Here is a 20,147-nt window from a genome sequence, read left to right as displayed (position 1 = left end):
TTTAGCCACGAGATTTGTTGTTTATTTAAAAGAAGTACGACGGCCTGGCTATGCTGATCCCGCACTCCTTCAGCGCGTTCTCTACATCAGAGAGAGTCAGCGTTAGTTTTTTCTCTTTTGGTGCTTTTTTCTCTTTTAGCGATGCTCTTTTGGCTATTTTGTGATACTGGTATGCGCACGTGGCTACATCTGTGATGAGCTTTTGCGCTATCAGAGATACAAGCTTCTTTATCTTGGGGTCCTCTGTCGCCAGCCCGGCCTTTGTAAAGCAGTAGTCCAGCACAACATCGGGAATCAAAGGAATGAAAGAGTCGAGCCCCTCGTTTATCTTGTTGAATGCACTGTCGTCCATAAAAGAAAAAAACTACAATATTCTTGAACCAACTGAGGGAGCGAGGGCTCTCGCCATATCAATGCTATCTGCCCATCTAAGGACCTTTTCCTTCCTTGTTTCTTGTTTCTCGGACTCTTCGCTTATTTTAGAAGTAAGGTCGTCGGAGCTAATACTTTGCAATATAAACATTCTTTGCTTACAAATTTTATGTCTTTATTAGAGAAAGAGAACGACATATTTGAGGAGCACTCAACAGAAGCACACCAAATAGACTACACGCCCATTGAAATGCTGAAGGAGGGAGGAATCTCTGCAGCAGACATAGCAAAGCTTATCGAGTCAGGCTTCAGAACAGCTGAAAGCATCGTATACAGCCCCAGGAAAAAGCTTCTCAACATAAGAGGATTTGCAGAGGCAAAGATCGACAAGATAATAAAGGAGGCAAGCAGGTACGTAGACCTGGGCTTCCAGACTGCAGAAGTTGTCCACCAGAAAAGACTCCAAATGAACATGATCACAACAGGATCATCAGAGCTTGACAAGCTGCTCGGAGGAGGAATTGAGACGGGAGCAATAACCGAGCTATTTGGAGAGTTCAGAACAGGAAAAACACAGCTGTGCCACATGCTGGCAGTTACGTGCCAGCTCCCACTCGAAAGAGGAGGATGCAATGGAAAAGCCATCTACATAGACACCGAGTCAACGTTCAGATCAGAAAGACTCATTGAAATTGCGAAGAGATTTGAGATGGATCCAACAGAGGCGCTCTCAAAAGTGTCTGTGGCCAGAGCGTACAGCGTAGACCACCAGATGGAGCTAGTGAAGCAGGCAAGCAGCCTGATGGCAACGGGAGAGTACAGACTGCTTATTGTGGACTCAGTGATTGCACACTACAGGACAGACTATGCAGGAAGAGGAGAGCTGAGTGCAAGACAGATTCACCTGGGAGGATACCTAAGATCCCTGATGCAGCTGGCAGATGAGTACAATATAGCAATTGTCATAACAAATCAGGTCGTAGCTCAGGTAGATGGAGCTATGTCTATGTTTGGAGGAGATACAAAGAAGCCCACGGGAGGACACGTGCTAGCCCATGCAAGCACGACGAGGCTATATTTGAGGAAAGGAAGAGGTGATCTAAGGATATGCAAGGTGTACGACTCGCCTTCCCTTCCAGAGTCAGAAGCTACCTTCAGAATAATGAAGGAGGGTATCACCGATGGAGACGAATAAATAAGCTACTCGGATCTTTCTGTCTTTTTTATTTTCAGCACACGAGAATGAGTGTCTACGATCTTAGAGGCACCGCACTATCTTAATTATTGTTTTGATTATTGTTGATTCTTTGGAATGCATTGGTAATTAAATGGTACATATACTGAAGGTGTATGGGTTTATTTTAAAATTAAAGGAAAATAAATATTGATTCTCCAAAATCTGCACAGAGTGAAGATACAACCCAATAGAATGCAATGGATTACTGCAGCACTGATGCATGCAATGGTAAAATTGATAGATAGCACTAACGAGCAGAAATCTTCTAACTTAGACAGTATTTGTTTTTATGGTTTATTTGGTGTCTATCTGATAAATACCTCTCTAAAGGCGTCTAATTATACTAAAAGTATTCCGTTAACACACCCATCATTCTCTGGGTTGTTTGTTATCTGCGCATACTTCCCCCAGATAATTCTCCCAGACTCAGAGACCATCCCAAGAGCACTTGTGTTGACTTCGATGATTGTTCCCTTTGTAAGGAGACCAAGCGTTGTCATTAGCCTGGAGTTTGGGTTCTGCTTCACCCCCATGATGGGAAGGAGGAAAGTAGCCTTCATTTCAGGGTGCGTGATGTTCGCAGACTTCATGCGCAGCCCTGTGGGCCTTATAAACCTCTCAAACTTTGGCGGCTTTCTTGTGAATCCATCTCCCACGAAGCAGGGCTTAGTGACCACTCTCTTCCACTCGTTTTTCTGTCTTTTCCCGCTTTTCATGACCTTGAAGGCTTCTGCCTCAGAGATTCCCCTCACCTGCGGAACAGGCACATTGTATTTTCCTGCTTTGTTCTGTCTCTGCTCTTTCAGCTGCGTGGTGATCGCCTGGATGGCTGACTGCTTTTCTCTGTCCAGCAGGTATGCAGGGATGGCACCGTCTGCGATCTCTTCTTCTGCCACTTTCTTCTGCTTTCTCTCGGTCTGCATCTTCTCTTTCTTCAGCTGTATCTTCTCTTTTCTTCTCTTTTCGTTGAAAATGAGTGCTTTTCGGCCGTACAGCTGCTTCGCCATCTTGGACAGCCTCTTTCCTGCTCTGGCCTCGTGTTTCTCTTTTCTGACAACGTAGTCTTCTCTTCTTCCAGACTCTTTAATTGCCTCTTCAACGTAATTGTGCTGTGGCATAAAAAATTTACAAATGGATCACATACGACTATATTTCCGGGAAAATGAAGAGAATGGAGGCATCATAGAGGCATTCTACGCAACAACAAAGGAGAGGATTAGAACAGGAGAAATATCTGTGAAGGATATAGAGGACGATCTAGAGGTCGACATTTTCTATCTTGAAAAGCATCTGGGCGAAATAACCACTGTGGGCATAGACCATCTAAGGAGTGCGCTCACAAGGATCATTGAAGAGGCCAAGAATGTCCTCAAAAAAACATACATAAGAATAGTGCCCTTCACAGAGCCTGTGCCTTTCTCCAGTCTGCGCCATGCATCTGTCGGGAAGCTGTTCTCTATTGTTGGAATTGTCTCCAGAATTGAAAGCGCAAAACCCATCCCTACCGTTATGATCTTTGTGTGCAACAAGTGCAATCTGGAGATAGAGTACCACGCATCCTCGGGAATGTTTGCGAAGCCTGAATACTGCATAGACGCGTGCAAATCAAAGGCGTTTACGCTTTTAAAAACATCTCCTAAGAACGAATTTCGAGACTACCAGAGGATAAAAATACAAGAGCTCTTCCTGACAGAGATAGAAAGAAGGAAGGCAGGCTCTATCAACTGCCTGGTTGAAAGGAGCTTTGTGAATACGCTTCTCCCAGGCGACGCAGTGCACATTCTTGGCACAGGCATCGCAGAGGAAAGCGGAGAGGACGGGTACACCGTGGGAGTAAAGGCAAATAACATATCTTTTCTAAAACAGAAAGACACACAGAATCAGTACATATTTATGCAGAGTGATATAGACGAGATAAAAGCCTTATCCAAAAACGAGAACATCATTAGCATACTCAGCGAATCGCTATTTTTTGACATAGTAGGGAACAGAGGAGTGAAGGAAGGCCTTCTGCTCTCTCTAGTAGGAGGATCTTGCAAAAAGCACAAAAGAAAAGAGATTCACATGATCGTGATAGGTGATCCCGGGATGGGGAAGAGCAAAATAATCAGAAAAGCATCAGAAATACTCCCCAGAAGCAACTACATATGCGGAGCAACAACTACCGCAGGAGGACTTGGCCTTGCAATGCAGTCCAACTCGGGAGGAGAATATGTCCTGGCTGCAGGCGCTCTAGTGCTGAGTGACTTAGGCCACTGCTTCATAGACGAGCTGGATAAATTGGATAACCCGCAGGTGCTATTTGAAGCCATGGAGAGCGAAGAAATCACCATAGCAAAGGCAGGGATGGTGTGCGCTATGCCCGCACGGGCTGCTGTTATAGCTGCTGCGAATCCTCTATTCGGAAGATACCACACAGATAGGACTCTCCAGGAGAACATAAATCTCCCAGGAGAGTTTCTGTCTCGCTTTGACATCATATTCATTATGATAGACCAGTTTAACTCAGAAGAGCACAGCAGCATAGCTAAACACATACTTGGCCATGATGAGAATGCCGAATATTCCCAGAGGATATCATCAGAGGTAGCGCAGAAGTACATACAGTATGCAAGAGAGCAGATCAATCCAGTCCTATCGTCCAGTGCCAGGGAAAAAGTTGTTGAATTTTTCAAAAGCATCAGACAAAATAAAATGTACAACGGCCGAATAGTAGCACAGCCGCTCACTCCCCGCGTGATAGACTCTGTGGTGAGAGTAGCAGAGGCCATAGCCAAGATACACCTGAGAAGCATAGCTACGCAGGCAGATGTGGAGCACGCGATCTCCATAATTACGATGGAAAACATACTGGTGGAGCCTAAAAAGAAAAAGAAGGAGGCCCCGCATATGGTTTTTATCCAGGGAATAAAAAAAACATGCCAGACCGAGATATCAGAAAAAGAGATGGTAGAGATAGGGGAAGAGCAGGGATTAGACAGAAACGATGTGCACAAGCTAATCTACAGATTCAATGCAGAAGGTCTCCTCATTAAAAAAGGCAGCGGTATCTACAAGGTTCGAATGTAGAGTGTAAACCGAGCCAAAAAGCACTCAAAAAATTTAATTTAGGTTTTCTTCCCAGCTTGAGTTTATTTAAGCCAAACTAAAAATATTCTTTTAACAATAAATAATGTCTGATTTACCATATTACTGCCATATATGCAGCAGAGTTGTTTACATTGAGGACCGAGTGGTGTGCCCGCACTGCCAAGAGTCTTTCCTGGAGCTCCATGTAGAAGAGGTAGAAGAGAAAGAGGAGGACGGCGGGGCTTCCTCGTGTGTAGGGAATATTTTTAGTTTTGCGCTCTTTGGGTGCCAAAAAAAGACATCTACAAGAAACAGAGCCAGAACGATAACATCGGACAGAAGAAACTATGCGATAGGCCCAGAGATAGACGATATAATCTCGAGGCTCAGAGACGAAAAAGGCGTAGAAGAGAACCCAGCAACGAAAGAGCAGATAGATCTGCTGAAAATTCTGGCACTTCCTGTGGATGAAGCGTGCACAATATGCTTCTGTCCATTTGAGCCAGGGAATAAGGGGTATAAGTATCCGTGTAATCACCATTTTCACATCGAGTGCTCAGATGCCTGGCTTAAGCTGCAGTCAGACTGTCCCCTCTGCAGAAAATCTCTGTGATCAGCTGGTAAATACGTGCGCTATCTAAATGAGAAGTAAAAGTGCACAGAAAAGATATATTCGTGGTATATCTATTGACCAGTAAATCTCGCAGTGGCCATATTTCTTAATATAGAAACTTTAAATAAATATTTCTGCACAGTTTTATTCCCATGGTGTCTGCTAAAATCTTTGCACAGAATGAGTGAAAGAAAGCCAGTGTGCAAAATAGACTCGTACTCAAGAATGCTTGCATCCCAAATAAAAAACACAAAGGCGTTTCTGGCTCTTGAAGATATCCACAAAATAGATAAAGCACTCAGTGTATTTATAGTAGATCCCTATCTAAGAATACAGAATGTGCACAGCCGGCTGAAAGAATCTACCTTTACGCACCTTATACTCACAGATAGCACAAAAGTGCGGAGTAGAGATGAAGGCGCCAGAGTTTTAGCATATAAGAGAAACAGTATACACTTAGACAGCCAAATATCACAGCCTTCTCTGCAGCATACTTCATCTGTGAGGCTGGGATACGATGAGTACATGCACATAAAGAGACAAAAACAGCTTGAAGAAATGTTCGATGCAGAGATTAGAAAGAATGAATGGGTCTGTGATAGACTTAGAGAGTATGTGAAAGAGCAGACAAAAGAGTCTCCGCACACCCTCTATCTTATTCTCCTGGAAGGACACTCTTTATTGCTCCCCTGTAGTGTTTAATATAGTCTTGCTCTCTACCTATCTGAGCGCGAAGAATGAATAAATTATTTCTTTTATTTATTTGAATGGAAGAAGCTATTAGAAGTGTAGAGGAGAAGGAAGGAATTCGTCTTACATGGAATACTTTTTCAAACAGCAAGAATGAAACATCGAAGAACGTTATCCCGCTGGTGTGCTCCTACAAGCCCATGCACGGATACCACAATGGCTCTTTGCTGCAGGTAGGCTATCCTGCTGTTCGATGCGCCAGGCCAGAGTGCTCGAGCGTGCTGAGCCCCTACTCATCGATTGACTTTGGGTCCAAGCACTGGGGGTGTCTCTTCTGCGGAAGAATGAACATGCTGCCTCCCCACTACAGAGGAATAACACAGGACAATCTGCCGTACGAGCTCTTCAGCGATAGCACCACAGTGTTCTACAAAGGAAGCAGAACATCTGGATACAAAAGAACATATTGGTTCGTCATTGATCTGTGCAGCTTCGACGAGGAGAGACACCTCTTACTGAAGGACGGGCTTTTAACAGCTCTTCAGGGCATTGGAGAGGACGACAGTGTGGGAATAATAAGATACAGCGCAAACATTGAAATTATCAGCCTGGAGAACCTTGATGTAAGAAAAGTGCACGTCTTCCCAGCTGTTGATTATACGCCTGCAATTCTCCAAAAGGCGTTTTCGTCGGGAAGCAGCGCCATCTCTCCTCTGTCTAAGTTCACGAGGAGAAAGGGAGACTGTGTGGAGTATGTTGAGCAGATATTTAAGAATCTGCAGCTCAATCCCTTCCCCGTGCCCACAATGGAAAGGCCAAAGAGATGCACAGGGAGCGCAATTCAGCTGGCTAGCAGCATAATACAAAGCACGTGCGCAGAGGCGACAGGGCACATGATAGTCTTCACGCAGGGCCCATGCACGTACGGCCCAGGCGCCATTTCTTCGCTTAGTTTGAAGCAGTCTCTTCGAATCGCAGGAAAAGAAATAACAAAATTGTTCTCCAAAGAGTCTATATACGAAACAATAGCAAACGCCATGGGAGCTAAGGGGCATGTAATTGACATTATAGCAGCAGGAATTGACGACTTTGGGTTTGCCGAGATGAGAAGCCTGATCGAGAAAACAGCAGGAACATCGGTGTTTGCCAGAGACTTCAACCCGTATATTTATAAGGAATCGATCAAGCGCATCTTTATGAAGAGCGAAGATAAGGAGGAAAATGCGATGAAAAGAGTCTTTGACGCCCGCACCACCGCAAAGATCACCAAAGGGTACAGAATAAAGAACGCGTACGGGCATGGGTTTGAGCAGAGTGTCGATAAAAAGCAGAACTACGTCTGGCGCCAGGGCTCCCTCTTTGACAGATCAACAAGCGCACTGGTCTTTGAGCAGATCGAAGATGCGCCAGCAGGCAGCGCAGTCTTTCTGCAGATATGCACTAAGTTTGTAGACAGCACAGGAGAGTCGTACGAAAGAGTCACCACCCTTGCCAGGTCATTTGGGAACTCGAACAATCTCCAGCAGCTGATACTGGGATTTGACCAGGAGGCTGCGTGTGTCTTCAAGGCCAAAGAGCTCTCTGTCAACGCAGATAATGGCGATGGAATTGACGTCATTCGACAGGCAGATAGATGCCTCATCAGATTCATGCAGAGATTCTGCACATTCGAAAGAGACAGCGCAGGGTCGATAAGAGTGCCTCCCATGATGTCATTCTTCCCTGAGTTTATGTTCTTCCTGCGAAGACTCCCAGCCCTGCACACAGACGGGCTGAGTCTGGACGAAGTAGCATACCAGAGAACGATTCTTCTGAATGAAGACTCATCTTCCACGATGTGCATTATAAGGCCTTCTCTGGTGGCTTTCCACTACACGGGAGAGAGGTCTCCTGTAGAGCTGGACTCAAGATCGCTGAAGTCTGATGTGGCTCTGCTTGTGGACACTTTCCACGATGTAGTGATATGGTACGGGGAGAACATTGCCTCCTGGATGAAGGCAGGCGTGAAAGAGAATCCTGAGTACTGGTTCTTCAAAGATATGCTGGAGTCGCTAGAAAAAGAAGCTAAAGCCCTTGTTGACAGCAGGCTGCCCGTTCCAAAGCTCACGCACTGCGATCAGTACAGCTCGCAGGAGAGAATTCTGCTGTGCAAGGTAAACCCTGCATCGTCAGTTGCGAATAGCTCAAGCGGAGAAGGGCAGACGATAGTCACCGAGGATATTGACTTTGCTCGGTTTTACGAGTATTTGATAAAGCTTGTAGTTGCTACATAATAAAAACATGTTAAAATGATTTATTTTTGTCTGTTGTATTTTCAAAGAGTGTCTGACCAAAAAGGAAATTAGATAGCTATCTATAGAAAAAGTTAGACAAACAGAAATAAAGAGTGTGAGTCTGTGCTGATGCTTTTTATCACTAAGAAATTGCTGCTGTCAATAGATATAGACTATTCCGTGCTATCTGTGGGTGAAATAATCTGCTCTGAAGTGTTCATTGCTGGCTTTGTGTCATCGATGGGCACAGTTAGAGGATTACGGGGGGCTTCACATATCTTATAGTCGCTGCACAGGGATTTTGCAAAATTATTGTACTGCATGAAATTTCGATGCGAGTCTTTGTACCGGTGATCTATGGACTTTCTTATCTCAAAGAGCCTCTGGTCATACACAGCCATTAGCTGCTTGGGATCTGAGTTGCTGTGGTGGAGTATGGTGGCTCCTTTTCCCAGTATGTGCTGCAGAATTTTCTTAGTTTTTTGTATGTCGCTTAGCATGCCTTTGATATACTCCAGCAAGTTGTCTTCATTTTTCTCCATCGACAGAACTATTTCGCTCTCTGAGACTATCTCTCTTTCAAACTGTATGTTTTTGAGAGCAAAGGGATTGGATTTATAGCAGATGTCATTCTTGGATACATCTAGTATGCTATCCACTTTCTCCATGTCCTCGCACTCTTCATTGGACGTTTCATTCACAGCACCATGCTTTGGCTCTACTGTAAAAGATATTTTAATATTTGCTGTACCCTTAGTAAGCTTCTCCTCTTGTGCAGAAAATAGATCAAGAAATACTAGGTGCATATTTTTAAAGCGAGCTAGTCTTGGGCTCAGTAAAGAGTGCTCTATCTTTATCTGTGCAGCCAGCACCTTGTATATTTCCTTGCGGTCTTCTTGGTGTTCCAGAACTTTTAGCACGTCTTTTGTGCTGTCAACTAGGTACTGGAGCCGATCGATTAGCTCTGTTTTGTGCATATCGTACAGAATAGCACCGAAAATAACCGCACATCTGGAAAGCTTGTTCTGCCAGTCTGCATTTTCTATCGGCTTGAAGCAGTAGTTGTCTGCAAGGCTTGCCATTACCTTGTAGAACATTGCATTCTCCAGGTGGTTTTTAGCACACAGATTTATTGTCTTTGCAATGTACTCTTCTGGGACGTATTTCATGATAATTTTTATCTCAGGTGTTGCAATCGTGTTTTGAGAAGACGTAGTTATGGGCCCTCTCTCCATAACGCTGTCCAGAAAGTCAAAGTGGTCTTCAGGGTCTTTTTGGCAGTACATTCTGTACATCTCATTGCTCAGTGACTTTATATCCGAGTTGCTGGCATTTGCACACGCGTGCCCCTGATCTTCTTCATTGTCCATGATGCTTCTGGTTTTAGCACTGTCTAATAGCTTGTAGTGCAGACTGATGACACTTTCGTTGTTCTTAGAGTCTCCATCGCTCGAATACGTAAATTCCTTTCTATGTATCTTAAATAGCAGGCTCCTATCTGAGAACTCTTTATCAACATCATCAACTACGAACAGGTCACCGCTTTTTATGTCACTGTGTATCCCATCTACCATTTTATTCGTGTCCATTATCTTCTCACATCCGAACAGATTGCTTTGAATATTTGCTGAAGAAAGATGGATGGTTAGAATGGACATAAATAAAAAAGCTACAAATAAATAAATTCTGTATAGTTTCATTCTTTTTTATTAGAGAACTCTTTTATACTTTCTCACTGATATCTGCACACACGATCTAGCCAAATCCAAGAGCACCCAGCACAAAGCTCTGAATCACGATCACTCTGATTAGCCTTTTAATAATTCCATGTCAGTGCAATTCTCCTTTCTCTATCCAGCAGAAGAGCCATGCTAAATCCTCAGCAAAAGCTATACACACTGCACCCTTATCTAACGCTGCAGACAGCTCTTCACTGCTATTTATTCATATTGTTTTTCCATGGCCCTCCTTTGCACTTGAACTGCGTAACGAGTATGAGATGGTCTGACGGATAGTGGTGCGTGGGAAGCCCTACTATCTTAGACACATACTCCTCGTCAACAGGGCCCAGAGAGCACACAGGCTTTAGCTTATCGTTGTACCAGATGTAGTCTATCACTCCTGCAAAGCCCGGGGTGTAGTTGGTGAACCCCATATTTACAAACGAGTAGCTATCCATTAGCCCAAGGCTGTGCGAGTATCCTTTGTTGCTGTACGGCTCGTATGCCAGGCCCAATAAGTCTTTGCTGTTGGGCTTTAGCACTCCGCCTGAGTACAGCTCGTACAGGGAAGAGCTAGGAAGCGAGTTAAAATCACCGCAGAGCACGAGCTCAGCATTCGGATACCTCTGCATGATGCCATCGAGCTCCTTCAGAAGCATAATCCCCTGCAGCGTCTTTACGTCAGGGTACTCAGGATCCCAGTGGATGTGCGTGTTGACTACAACAGTGTGCCTTCCTCCTTCTCTTTCCAGGACAATCGCAAGACCAATGTTGTCTCTGCTCAGGAATCTGTTTGCGATGTGCTCATTCTCGGAGATGCTCTTCTGCGGGAATAGCTGCGATAGGTATATACATCTTTGCTCTACGAGCTGGAAGAACGAGCTTTTCCAAAATATCGCACATCCATCTACCAGCCTCTTTTCTCCCTCCACCATAGTCCTTGCTCTTGACTTCTGGTAGAACACCGAGTCGTAGTCTCCCCTCAGCTTAAACTGCTCTCTAAAGTAGTCGGAGTAGCTGCCCGTATCCATTTCCTGGATGCACAGAATGTCCGCTCCATACGATGCTGTCTCCTGCAGGATGGTTGCCTTCCTGGACTCCCACTGCAGGGCCCACGTGGGGACGTACGAGAAGCTCTGGCTGTTTGCGTACGTAGGACACAATATATTGTACGTAGCAACTGTGATTGTCTCGCTGTAGTCCTGCGAAAGGGCCTCCTCTTGCTGTGCGAATATCCACTCTCTCTCCCAGTACGGGAAAGACATGGCCACGTTGTCTCTGCAGTATCTGATCACTCCAATGCCTCCAGACGTGTTGTACACTGCATGGATCTGTCCTATCAGAGGGTTGTCTTCTAGGTCTAGCTTCTCCATTTGGTAGAGCATCCCAAACTCCAGCGGCACAGAGGAGAGCAAGTTGCTCCCAAGCCGCAGCTCTCTCAGGTTGTACAGCTTTCCTATCTCCCGCGGCACCTTCTTGATTCTGTTGTGCGAGAGGTCCAGAACAGTGAGCCCCGAGAGCTTTGATATCTCTGGGGGTATCTCAGATATGCTGTTATATGACAGACAGAGCGTACTAAGTGTGTCCCAGTTCATTATGCGCTGGGATATCAGCTTGAGCCCCTGCAGCGACATGTCAAGCCCGGAGACTTCGTCAACCGCCTTTTCCCCGGCGGTTTTTCTGTTTTGGTACGGCTTGTAAAATCGCACAGGCCGCGGGAGAGAAACACTTGCGCGCTGTGTGTTGCTGCTGCACTCTTCATCCATTAAGAAAAGAAAACAAAAATAATAATAATAATAAGAAAGGTATTTAATAGTAGTTAGCTTGGAATACTGCTTTTCTGCTGAATAGGTGCTCAAAGACCTCTCCCATGGGCTCAAATCTGTTGGTCATATCCTTCTTGCTCTTTAGGTCGATTATCATCTTCTCGATCTTTGATCCATCCTCCCTAACGACGGTTCTTCTATCAACGATGTGCGATGGTGCCACCAAGTCAGATGCAACTGCCTCCTGGTAGTCAACGTATGTTACGCTGGAGCTGAGCACTTTCTTCTCTCCTCTTCCCTCCACTTCGGTGACAGCTCTCTTTCTGATGATGAACACTGTTCCGTTGGCAGCCTGTTCTATTTTCTCGATGATGGCCTGTTTCTCTTTCTTCATTTTGTTGAGGATGGATGTGGGCACTACTACAACGGTAATAAGCATGCTGTTGATATCTAGCTGCCGGACCTCCACTGCATCGTATGCTGTGCTGGAAATGTTCTTTCCCTCTAGTTTGCTCTTCAGAATTTCAACCACTTCTCTGTTGTCTTTTATAGTAGACGACTCTTCTCTCTTAAATGGCATGACAGGGGATGAAAAATAAAAGAAATAAAAAGAGTAGCGAAACTAAAAGAGAGAGGAAAGAGCGCGCGCACGGCAGATGCTTCGTCTAGGCACTTGTTATGGAGCAGTGCTGGAGGCGGGAGAGCTGTCTGGCCTTCTGCGCGGTGCTCTTCAATATTTGGAAGTTCGCATTCTTTATTTTAATTTTTCATCCCCTTGCAGTAATTATTAATGGCCAAGGGAAAGAACCATACCAACCAGAACCAAAATAGAAAAGCACACAGAAACGGAATATACAAGCCAAGACAGTGGCAGATGCTTCCCACCAGGGGAATGCCCGCAGCAGCCCTGCAGGCCTTGAAGGACGAGCACAAGAGAGAGCACCCCGTTGGAAAGAAAACTCTGATGAGCTTCGAAGAAAGATACGCAAAGGAGATGGAAAACCCCATCATCAACAGAAGAAGAACCATTAAGAAGATAGGCATTAGAAAGATGGCCCTCAATGGAATCTATCTCAACTAAGTGCCAAGATAAATAAATGGCGTATACCATACCCTGTGCTTACTTTTGCTCTTATTTTACAGCTAGATGAGTTCTAACAGCTTATTTACATGCATTCCTCTTTTTGCAGCGCTGAATATGCAAATTTTTCTGCTGTGCTCTATGCTTAAAAGAGTCTAGTGCTGGACACAATTCTCTAATATTCTTAATTTGCACTCACATAAGTCAGTTGAGCAATTCTTTAGTTTTACATGTGGGAGTAGAGCATTATAGTGCACTAGCATTTGCCATACGTCAATGGTATATTAACACTAATACTTGAAGATACTTCAATCATCCAAATGTAATCAGAGAATGTATCTCAGTCTAAGCCTTTAAGCCGTTTTATTGACAACCGGGAATAAGAGAGCAATAAACATCCATTGTCCAATTTGAACTCATTTGAGGGCTTTCTATTGCACAAAGGCTACTGTACGAAGGTGCTATGTATAGGATATAAATCTGTTTATACTGGTACTGTGCTGCTCTGCATAAATAATATGCTCTACTATTTTTCTTTATTTATTTGAGAGCATTCTACCGCTTGCTAATTCATTGCAATTAGCATGCTGTATATAATATGTACTGTCTTCCTTTAAATACTACAGTGTTAGAGAGCTACAGTGTAGCATGCTGTGCTTTGTGCACACTCACTGCACAGCTTCTACCTTTTTTATTTGCCCTTTTCTTTTCCTGCTTTTTTGGCGGGAATATATACTATTTCTAATTTCTTTTCTGCTATTCTATCCATGGGGATAACAGGGCTGTTGCCTATGCTTAAAGATCACATAAACTACGTAGAAGTCTCTGACCTGCGAGGCATGAAGATGGGCGTGGACGGGTACTCCTGGCTCTACAAAGCCATCACAGTCTATGCAGCGGATGTCTATCTGCGGCCCAATGATCCTGATGTTGTAAATAAATACGTTAATTTTTGTGTGCGGAAGTGCAAGGCGCTGATAGCTCACAACATACAGCTGTACTTTGTCTTTGATGGAGAAGAGCATCCGATGAAGAAGGCCACAAACCAAAAAAGAAGGAAAAGAAAGGCAGAAGCACAGAGCAAAATAGAAGCATGCATGAAAAGAGGAAACATGCGAGAGGCAAAGGCTCTGATGAGCAGGTGTCTCAAGGTAGACGACGCCATGGTAAGCAATTTGATGAGAGCCCTTAAGGAAATGAGCATTCCGTACATGATCGCACCGTATGAAGCCGATCCCCAGCTGGTGTATCTGGAGAGAGAGGGATACATCGACTGCATCACAACGGAAGACAGCGACTTAATCGTCTATGGCGCTAAAAAGGTTCTCTTCAAGCTGAATGAAGCCCAGGGGGGAGAGTTCTACAACAGAGAGAGAATTCTTGCAAACTGCCCCGTCTCTGTGAGCTGTCTGCTTACCCAGCTGAAGGAGATTGTGTCTCTCTGCGGGTGCGACTACACCGATGGAATCAGTAAAGTTGGCCTGATAACAGCGCACAAGCTGATGATGATGCACAAGACGGTGGATGCAACAATTGAATACCTTTCCAAGAAACAGGGAAGCGTGCTAATGAGCCACATTGATGTCTGCACGAAGGTCATATGCACTTTTAACATGCATGTGATAAAGGACCCGGGAACGGGAAAGAGAATGTATCTTGGAGAGACAAAGAGCAAAGGAGAAATTTCTGCTTTTGACGATGTTTCGTTTCTGGGAATAATAGAGCCTGCATGACCGCAGTTCTCAGCAAATAGATAAAGAGATTAAGATCCAAATAGTATACTTATCTGTAGATAATAAATCAGCTATTTATTTGTTTAAGATTGATCTTTTATTTATCTAGTTTCTCTTATTCTGCTTTATCAGCTCTTCTCTTTTATTTCTTCTTCAAGCCCAGAGATCTCTATGATTTTCCTGGATATCAGATTGCTCTCCATGTACATTCCAAGGGCTCCTGAGAAAAAGACTTTGTCCTTCTTCACGCAGTACGGGATTATGTAGAAAATGTTCATCGGTGAGTACTTTACGCGAACATCAGACTCTACCGGAATGTCCTGCACAAGTTGGTGCTGCAGTCCAGACACCAGCTGCCTGAATACAGGATTTTCAGCGTATTCTACACACTTTTCTATGTTCAGGAGAAGATGGGTTGTTATATACTCTAGCAGCACGTGTTTGCTCTCCCTAACTAAGAACACATCCTGCTCCAAGAAGTGGCACAGCTTCCTGTCTAGAATATCGCCTTTAATCAGCAGCTGTTCCAGCGTTGTCTGGGCCAGAGCAAGCAAATGCGAAGTAAAGTGGCCAAACACTCTATGCGATAGATCACTGGCTTCTGTTTTTATTTCTGTGAGCCTTGTTGGGATGTTTTTCTGTTCAGTTTTTTCTTCGTTATTTGCTTTAATTCTGTTGTTTCTCTGCGGAGCATTGTCCAGCGTGGATATCATTCTCTGCACTAAAAAGACTATTTCTTCTGGTATCTGCATGAGCTCTGAAATAGCACTGAACTTTTTGCTTGTGCAGGCAGAGAATATGGAAGGGCCCAGCGCACTCTCTTTCAACGGATTATTCCATCTCTCTATTTCCTGCGATGTAAGTGACTTGTCATAGTACTGAATATCTTTGGGTTCACCACTTGGCAGACGAGCAACCACCCTGAAGACCTCATTCAGCGAGGGCAGCATCTTCTCCAGCACTTCTTCTATCGTTTTTACTATCTCTGCGTCAAGACCATGCACCGGCACAGAAATAAGTCTGCCAAGTGCAATTAGTATTTCTTTTACTTTTATGCAGTACTTCTGCAAGAACGTTGATGTGTGGTCTAAAGACACCTGGGAGGTTGCTCTCTCGACTAGAGCAAGCAGAGACTTGCGTTTGTTCTTGAAACACCGCGATATTTCGAGATCCTTCACCTTTTCAGACAGGTTAACGTGCTCAGGAAGCACACTGGCCAGTACCTCTCTTAGAGCTGATGAGATCTCCAGTGAGCATCCGTGTATAATGAGTATAGACTCTTCTGACTTAACAGAATACACATTCATAACAGAGACTGATGCACAGGTGCTCTCCTCCGAGGCAGAGAGCTCACCGTACTTGTTCACATAGAGCTCTTTGTACAGCATATTTGCTCCATCTGTCCTATTGATCTTCTCTATGTTGTAGCTTGCGCTGTCACCCGAGATGTGTTCACTGTTTCCTATAAGTCTTTTGAAGAACTTTTGCACCCATTCCACTATCTTATCAAATATCTCTTTCTCTGTCACTGCAGATTCGTACAGCGGTAGGCTTATCTGCGCTGATTTGTACGGCTTTTCTCTGTTTAGCTTGATGTTCTCGTACAGCTCTGGGCTGTACCTGTATTTTCTACTGAGAGTCTCCTCCTCTTCTTTTTCTTTTCGAAGAATGCTGTGCACTCTGTGCAGAAGATCAGACACGCTATTTGAAAACTGCAGCAGGGCTCGAGAGATAGAGTGCGCTTCTTCCTCCTTTGTGTAGCTCTCTTTTTTGTTTATGGACTTTCTCAGGTCGTTTGATATTTTATTGATTATTTCGATCATTAGCGAATCAACGGCTTCATGCACTGCAACCAGCGAGCATCCTGATATTTTCCTAAGCACTGTCACATCCATCTGCGTGATCTCTCCTCTTCCCCTTAAGCTCTCTTTCACTCTTTTCTCAATTTCCTTCTTTATTCGCCAAAGCGCGTTCTCTGTCTGGTACTTTATTTCTGACCTAGCTGTTTTTTCTGCTACGTACTGCAGGTTGTTCATTATGCCAGACAGTCTGCCTGAATATATGTCCTTGATCGACAGCGTATCCACCGCCAGGGCCTGCTTTGTTTCTGACTCTTTCATCTCTTCTTCATGCCTGCTCTGCTCCTCCTTTAGCTCCTCTAGATACTGCGAGACATTATCTGCCTTAAGAGCCGAGACAAGAGAGCTGAGGTATGACTCTGCCTCGGAGATGCTGTTTGCCGCAGCTATCACTTCTTTGTGCACCTTGTGGTAGCAAATAGCTGAGTCTTTCAGCTGCTCTGTATTTTCTTCTATTAGCGGCTCTATGCCTGCGGTGAGCATCCTGTACACATTTTCAAACTCATCCTGTGTTTTTTCTGACGATAATATGCTCTGTATCACAGGGCCTGCGGCATAGTTCTCCACCAGTATCCCTGGGAAGTCTATCCTTATCTTTTTCAGCGCGTTTTCAAGTCTTCTCAGATGCTCTGCCATTTTAAACAAAATATTAAACCACTAATTAAATCTCAGTGCTCAGAACGCAAAAATGCCTAGAGAGTGGCTAGCCGGGCTTCTTTTTCTTTCTGCTCGTGCAGTACCCCACTAGCTGGTAGTACCTCACTCTGCACTGCCTGTCACTGCGATTCACAAACTCTTTCGATATTTTAGTCCACACGTGTTTCTCAGAGAGGCTGACAATGTCCAGTAGCTTTGCATCTTCTTCTTCTGTCCACGAGTTATTATTTATATTTGGGTCTATGTGGTACAGGTATCTCTCTCTGCACTGGAACTGTGTTCTGCCTGGGATGTATTTGCATATCTGTTTCCAGTTCCCCTTTTTGCACTTCTCTACCGCCTCTAAAAGGGCGTCGTCTTCTTCCTTCGACCATTTTCCGTGTTTTATCTCTGGGTTTAAAACTCGCTTGTATCTGTACATGCACTGCTTTGGTGTTTTATTTTTGAAGTACGTCGCTATCTCTGTCCAGCTCTGCTTTCCTTCCTTCTGCACGAGTGATGCGAGCACAACATCTTCCTCAGGATCCCACTGGGACGTAGGCCTGCTCTTCTGCAGCTCAAGGTATCTCGAGTATATTGTGATGGGCGCTCTTCTCATCTGTGTGTAGACTTTCGCCCAGTCTCCTTCGTTTTTCAGGATTTCCCTGTCTTCTTCTGGCTGGAACTTGTCTTTTCTGTATATGGGGTTGTGCGGGTGGTACCAGAGACTCATGCACTCGTGGATAGGCGCCTTGACTCTCTCAGCCACGCTTCTCCAGACGTTGTCGCTAATTGCAGGCGCAGTTATCTTTTTTGATACAAGAAACACGTTTATATCAGAGACGAGCTTCAGTGCAACAGGGGTCTCTTCGTCTTCTATTTTCACGAGCTTCATCCTGTAGCTATCTTTTTTTGCCAGTTGCAGCGTTCTTGTTCGCTTTCGTGTTTTCTTCTTGAAAGAGTTTATGTGCTTGCGCAGGACCTGTACTGTGTCCATTTTGCTGACTAAATCAAGGTACTCCCGGTGCAGGCCGCTTTGGAGCGCCTTGTTCTTCTTGAGAAGCGAAGATTCCTCCGTATTTTTGTCTGCATCATCTGAAAAACTCAGCAACAAATCTTCATCCATAGAAAAAATTTACCAAATGGGAATAAAGAGAGCCACAGCCAAATTAATAAACAGCATAACAGAAGCAGCCAGCCTCTCAAGACTCTTCAGGGGCGTGGGTGATATCATGCAGCCTGCCCTTCTAACGAGCCAGATATTTCGGGGGTACACCGAGAGAGTGCTCGGAATAGATCTGGGAACAACGAACTCTTGCGCAGCTGTTCTGCAGGACGGAAAAGCAAAGATCATAGAAAACATGCAGGGCAAAAGAACAACGCCTTCAGTGGTTTCCTTCACAGGAGGAAAGATATTAGTGGGCGAAGCAGCTAAAAAAGAAGCCCTTAGAGACCTGCCGTCTGTTATCACATCGTCCAAGCGGCTTATGGGCAGGAAGTACACAGACCCAGAGACCATCGAGCACATGGGCACAGTCCCATACAAAGTTGTGCCTCACACAAACGGAGATGCGTGGATAGAGGTAGATGGGAAAAGATACTCACCGCAGAAGGTGGGATCTGAGGTTCTCAAGTACTTAAAGGAGTCTGTTGAGTATGTGCTGAAAGAGAAGATAAGCAAGGCAGTGATAACAGTTCCTGCATACTTCACAGACTCGCAGAGACAAGCTACAAAAGTGTCTGGAGAGATAGCAGGGCTAACTGTGCTCCGAGTTGTCAACGAGCCAACAGCTGCTGCTCTGTCGTACGGAATAGACACATCGCAGGACGGCACAGTGGCAGTGTATGACCTCGGAGGAGGGACCTTTGATGTGTCTATACTGGAGATAAAAGACGGTGTTTTTGAAGTAAAGTCCACAAACGGAAACAGCCATTTGGGCGGAGAAGACTTTGATGCAGCACTGACTGATCACTTGGTTCGAAGAATAGAGAAGGACTACGGGATACGAGTGCAGAATGTTCCAGAGCTTATGCAAGAAGTGCGAAAAGCAGCAGAGAAAGCGAAGTGCACACTGTCCAGCGAAGAAAGAGCAGTCATAGAATTTTCTGATGCTGATAGGATAAAAGGCCTTGAAAAATTAAAAAAGGCAAAAATTTATCTGAGCAGAGAGGAGTTTGAAGATATAATCACGCCATTGATAGAAAAGACACTTGTCCCGTGCAAAGAGGCTATGCTAGATGCAGATATCAAGAAGGGCGCAATAGACAATGTGATAGTCGTTGGAGGAATGACTCGCATTCCTGCCATACGCAGGGCAGTTGAGAAAGTATTTGGGAAGAGAATAACACCAGGCATAAACCCAGACGAAGCCGTTGCAGCAGGTGCAGCTATTCAGGGGGGAATACTCGCAGGGGAGATGAAAGACTATCTGCTGATCGATGTAGCTCCTCTGAGCTTGGGCATAGAAACACTTGGAGGCATCTTCAGCAAAGTTGTGGAGAAGAACACGTCAATTCCCATTAAGAAGACGCAGACATTCACCACTTCAGAAGACGGACAGTCATCAGTTACTGTGAAAATATACGAGGGAGAGAGAGCCTTAGTCGCAAATAACAAGTACCTAGGAGAGATAGTTCTGTCCGGCATACCTCCCCTCCCCAAAGGAGTGCCCAAGATAGAAATAACATTTGAAGCAGATGCCAACGGGATATTCACAGTCACAGCAAAAGACAAAGAAACAGGAGCCGTGCAGAACGTGAAAATAGAGCCATCAGGAGGACTGACCAAAGAAGAGATAGACGCGCTGATAGAAGAGGCAAACAATGCCCGATTAGAAGATGAAAAGATAAAATTGCTAATAGAAACAAAACAAAAAGCACGAGACTACATAAAGCAAAACAGAGAGATTAGAGGCAAGATGAGCACGCCGCTTTCAAAAGAGTCGGCAGATCTCTTGGACAGAAAAATAGAAGATCTACAGGCATACATGGAGCTGTCCATAGCCAGCAGGGAAGAAATAGAGCACATGCTATCTGATCTGAGAAAAGAGGCAGGACGTATATGGATAGATCATAAATAAATAAAGAATTTTAAAAA

General features: G+C 44.7%; 16 protein-coding genes across 16 annotated transcripts; 8 read left to right on the top strand and 8 right to left on the bottom strand.

Annotated features, from left to right (window-relative positions):
- Nucleotides 1-25: 25 nt before the first annotated feature.
- On the bottom strand, nucleotides 26-352 carry NEMIN01_0958 (transcription initiation factor TFIID subunit 10; the record flags this gene model as incomplete). Its single annotated transcript, XM_051476900.1, has 1 exon — nucleotides 26-352. The coding sequence occupies one exon, from the start codon at nucleotides 350-352 to the stop codon at nucleotides 26-28; it is 327 nt and encodes a 108-aa protein (XP_051332860.1).
- Nucleotides 353-364: 12 nt separating this feature from the next.
- On the bottom strand, nucleotides 365-523 carry NEMIN01_0897 (uncharacterized protein; the record flags this gene model as incomplete). The annotated part of the gene is made up of 1 exon (XM_051476839.1): nucleotides 365-523. One exon carries the CDS (start codon nucleotides 521-523, stop codon nucleotides 365-367), a length of 159 nt encoding a protein of 52 aa, XP_051332799.1.
- An 18-nt stretch (nucleotides 524-541) lies between these two features.
- NEMIN01_0957 (DNA repair protein RAD51) lies at nucleotides 542-1,567 on the top strand (the record flags this gene model as incomplete). The annotated part of the gene is made up of 1 exon (XM_051476899.1): nucleotides 542-1,567. The coding sequence occupies one exon, from the start codon at nucleotides 542-544 to the stop codon at nucleotides 1,565-1,567; it is 1,026 nt and encodes a 341-aa protein (XP_051332859.1).
- Nucleotides 1,568-1,947: 380 nt separating this feature from the next.
- On the bottom strand, nucleotides 1,948-2,727 carry NEMIN01_0956 (ribosome biogenesis protein NSA2; the record flags this gene model as incomplete). Its single annotated transcript, XM_051476898.1, has 1 exon — nucleotides 1,948-2,727. The coding sequence occupies one exon, from the start codon at nucleotides 2,725-2,727 to the stop codon at nucleotides 1,948-1,950; it is 780 nt and encodes a 259-aa protein (XP_051332858.1).
- Nucleotides 2,728-2,740: 13 nt separating this feature from the next.
- Nucleotides 2,741-4,678, top strand: NEMIN01_0955 (DNA helicase MCM8; the record flags this gene model as incomplete). The annotated part of the gene is made up of 1 exon (XM_051476897.1): nucleotides 2,741-4,678. The coding sequence occupies one exon, from the start codon at nucleotides 2,741-2,743 to the stop codon at nucleotides 4,676-4,678; it is 1,938 nt and encodes a 645-aa protein (XP_051332857.1).
- A 103-nt stretch (nucleotides 4,679-4,781) lies between these two features.
- Nucleotides 4,782-5,291, top strand: NEMIN01_0954 (uncharacterized protein; the record flags this gene model as incomplete). Its single annotated transcript, XM_051476896.1, has 1 exon — nucleotides 4,782-5,291. The coding sequence occupies one exon, from the start codon at nucleotides 4,782-4,784 to the stop codon at nucleotides 5,289-5,291; it is 510 nt and encodes a 169-aa protein (XP_051332856.1).
- Nucleotides 5,292-5,471: 180 nt separating this feature from the next.
- On the top strand, nucleotides 5,472-5,993 carry NEMIN01_0953 (uncharacterized protein; the record flags this gene model as incomplete). The annotated part of the gene is made up of 1 exon (XM_051476895.1): nucleotides 5,472-5,993. The coding sequence occupies one exon, from the start codon at nucleotides 5,472-5,474 to the stop codon at nucleotides 5,991-5,993; it is 522 nt and encodes a 173-aa protein (XP_051332855.1).
- Nucleotides 5,994-6,058: 65 nt separating this feature from the next.
- Nucleotides 6,059-8,254, top strand: NEMIN01_0952 (protein transport protein SEC23; the record flags this gene model as incomplete). Its single annotated transcript, XM_051476894.1, has 1 exon — nucleotides 6,059-8,254. The coding sequence occupies one exon, from the start codon at nucleotides 6,059-6,061 to the stop codon at nucleotides 8,252-8,254; it is 2,196 nt and encodes a 731-aa protein (XP_051332854.1).
- A 173-nt stretch (nucleotides 8,255-8,427) lies between these two features.
- Nucleotides 8,428-9,912, bottom strand: NEMIN01_0951 (uncharacterized protein; the record flags this gene model as incomplete). Its single annotated transcript, XM_051476893.1, has 1 exon — nucleotides 8,428-9,912. The coding sequence occupies one exon, from the start codon at nucleotides 9,910-9,912 to the stop codon at nucleotides 8,428-8,430; it is 1,485 nt and encodes a 494-aa protein (XP_051332853.1).
- A 278-nt stretch (nucleotides 9,913-10,190) lies between these two features.
- NEMIN01_0950 (CCR4-NOT transcription complex subunit 6) lies at nucleotides 10,191-11,741 on the bottom strand (the record flags this gene model as incomplete). Its single annotated transcript, XM_051476892.1, has 1 exon — nucleotides 10,191-11,741. The coding sequence occupies one exon, from the start codon at nucleotides 11,739-11,741 to the stop codon at nucleotides 10,191-10,193; it is 1,551 nt and encodes a 516-aa protein (XP_051332852.1).
- Nucleotides 11,742-11,784: 43 nt separating this feature from the next.
- On the bottom strand, nucleotides 11,785-12,321 carry NEMIN01_0949 (small subunit ribosomal protein S7e; the record flags this gene model as incomplete). Its single annotated transcript, XM_051476891.1, has 1 exon — nucleotides 11,785-12,321. One exon carries the CDS (start codon nucleotides 12,319-12,321, stop codon nucleotides 11,785-11,787), a length of 537 nt encoding a protein of 178 aa, XP_051332851.1.
- Nucleotides 12,322-12,531: 210 nt separating this feature from the next.
- Nucleotides 12,532-12,822, top strand: NEMIN01_0896 (large subunit ribosomal protein L29e; the record flags this gene model as incomplete). Its single annotated transcript, XM_051476838.1, has 1 exon — nucleotides 12,532-12,822. The coding sequence occupies one exon, from the start codon at nucleotides 12,532-12,534 to the stop codon at nucleotides 12,820-12,822; it is 291 nt and encodes a 96-aa protein (XP_051332798.1).
- A 767-nt stretch (nucleotides 12,823-13,589) lies between these two features.
- NEMIN01_0948 (exonuclease 1) lies at nucleotides 13,590-14,555 on the top strand (the record flags this gene model as incomplete). Its single annotated transcript, XM_051476890.1, has 1 exon — nucleotides 13,590-14,555. One exon carries the CDS (start codon nucleotides 13,590-13,592, stop codon nucleotides 14,553-14,555), a length of 966 nt encoding a protein of 321 aa, XP_051332850.1.
- A 128-nt stretch (nucleotides 14,556-14,683) lies between these two features.
- On the bottom strand, nucleotides 14,684-17,050 carry NEMIN01_0947 (uncharacterized protein; the record flags this gene model as incomplete). The annotated part of the gene is made up of 1 exon (XM_051476889.1): nucleotides 14,684-17,050. The coding sequence occupies one exon, from the start codon at nucleotides 17,048-17,050 to the stop codon at nucleotides 14,684-14,686; it is 2,367 nt and encodes a 788-aa protein (XP_051332849.1).
- Nucleotides 17,051-17,117: 67 nt separating this feature from the next.
- NEMIN01_0946 (uncharacterized protein) lies at nucleotides 17,118-18,176 on the bottom strand (the record flags this gene model as incomplete). Its single annotated transcript, XM_051476888.1, has 1 exon — nucleotides 17,118-18,176. One exon carries the CDS (start codon nucleotides 18,174-18,176, stop codon nucleotides 17,118-17,120), a length of 1,059 nt encoding a protein of 352 aa, XP_051332848.1.
- A 16-nt stretch (nucleotides 18,177-18,192) lies between these two features.
- NEMIN01_0945 (molecular chaperone DnaK) lies at nucleotides 18,193-20,130 on the top strand (the record flags this gene model as incomplete). Its single annotated transcript, XM_051476887.1, has 1 exon — nucleotides 18,193-20,130. One exon carries the CDS (start codon nucleotides 18,193-18,195, stop codon nucleotides 20,128-20,130), a length of 1,938 nt encoding a protein of 645 aa, XP_051332847.1.
- Nucleotides 20,131-20,147: the final 17 nt, after the last annotated feature.

This window comes from Nematocida minor (assembly GCF_024244105.1).
Source record: "Nematocida minor strain JUm1510 chromosome Unknown 7875, whole genome shotgun sequence".
Lineage (NCBI taxonomy): Eukaryota > Fungi > Microsporidia > Nematocida > Nematocida minor.
Note: the sequence above shows the minus strand (reverse complement) of the source record. Positions and strands in the feature narration are given on the sequence as shown.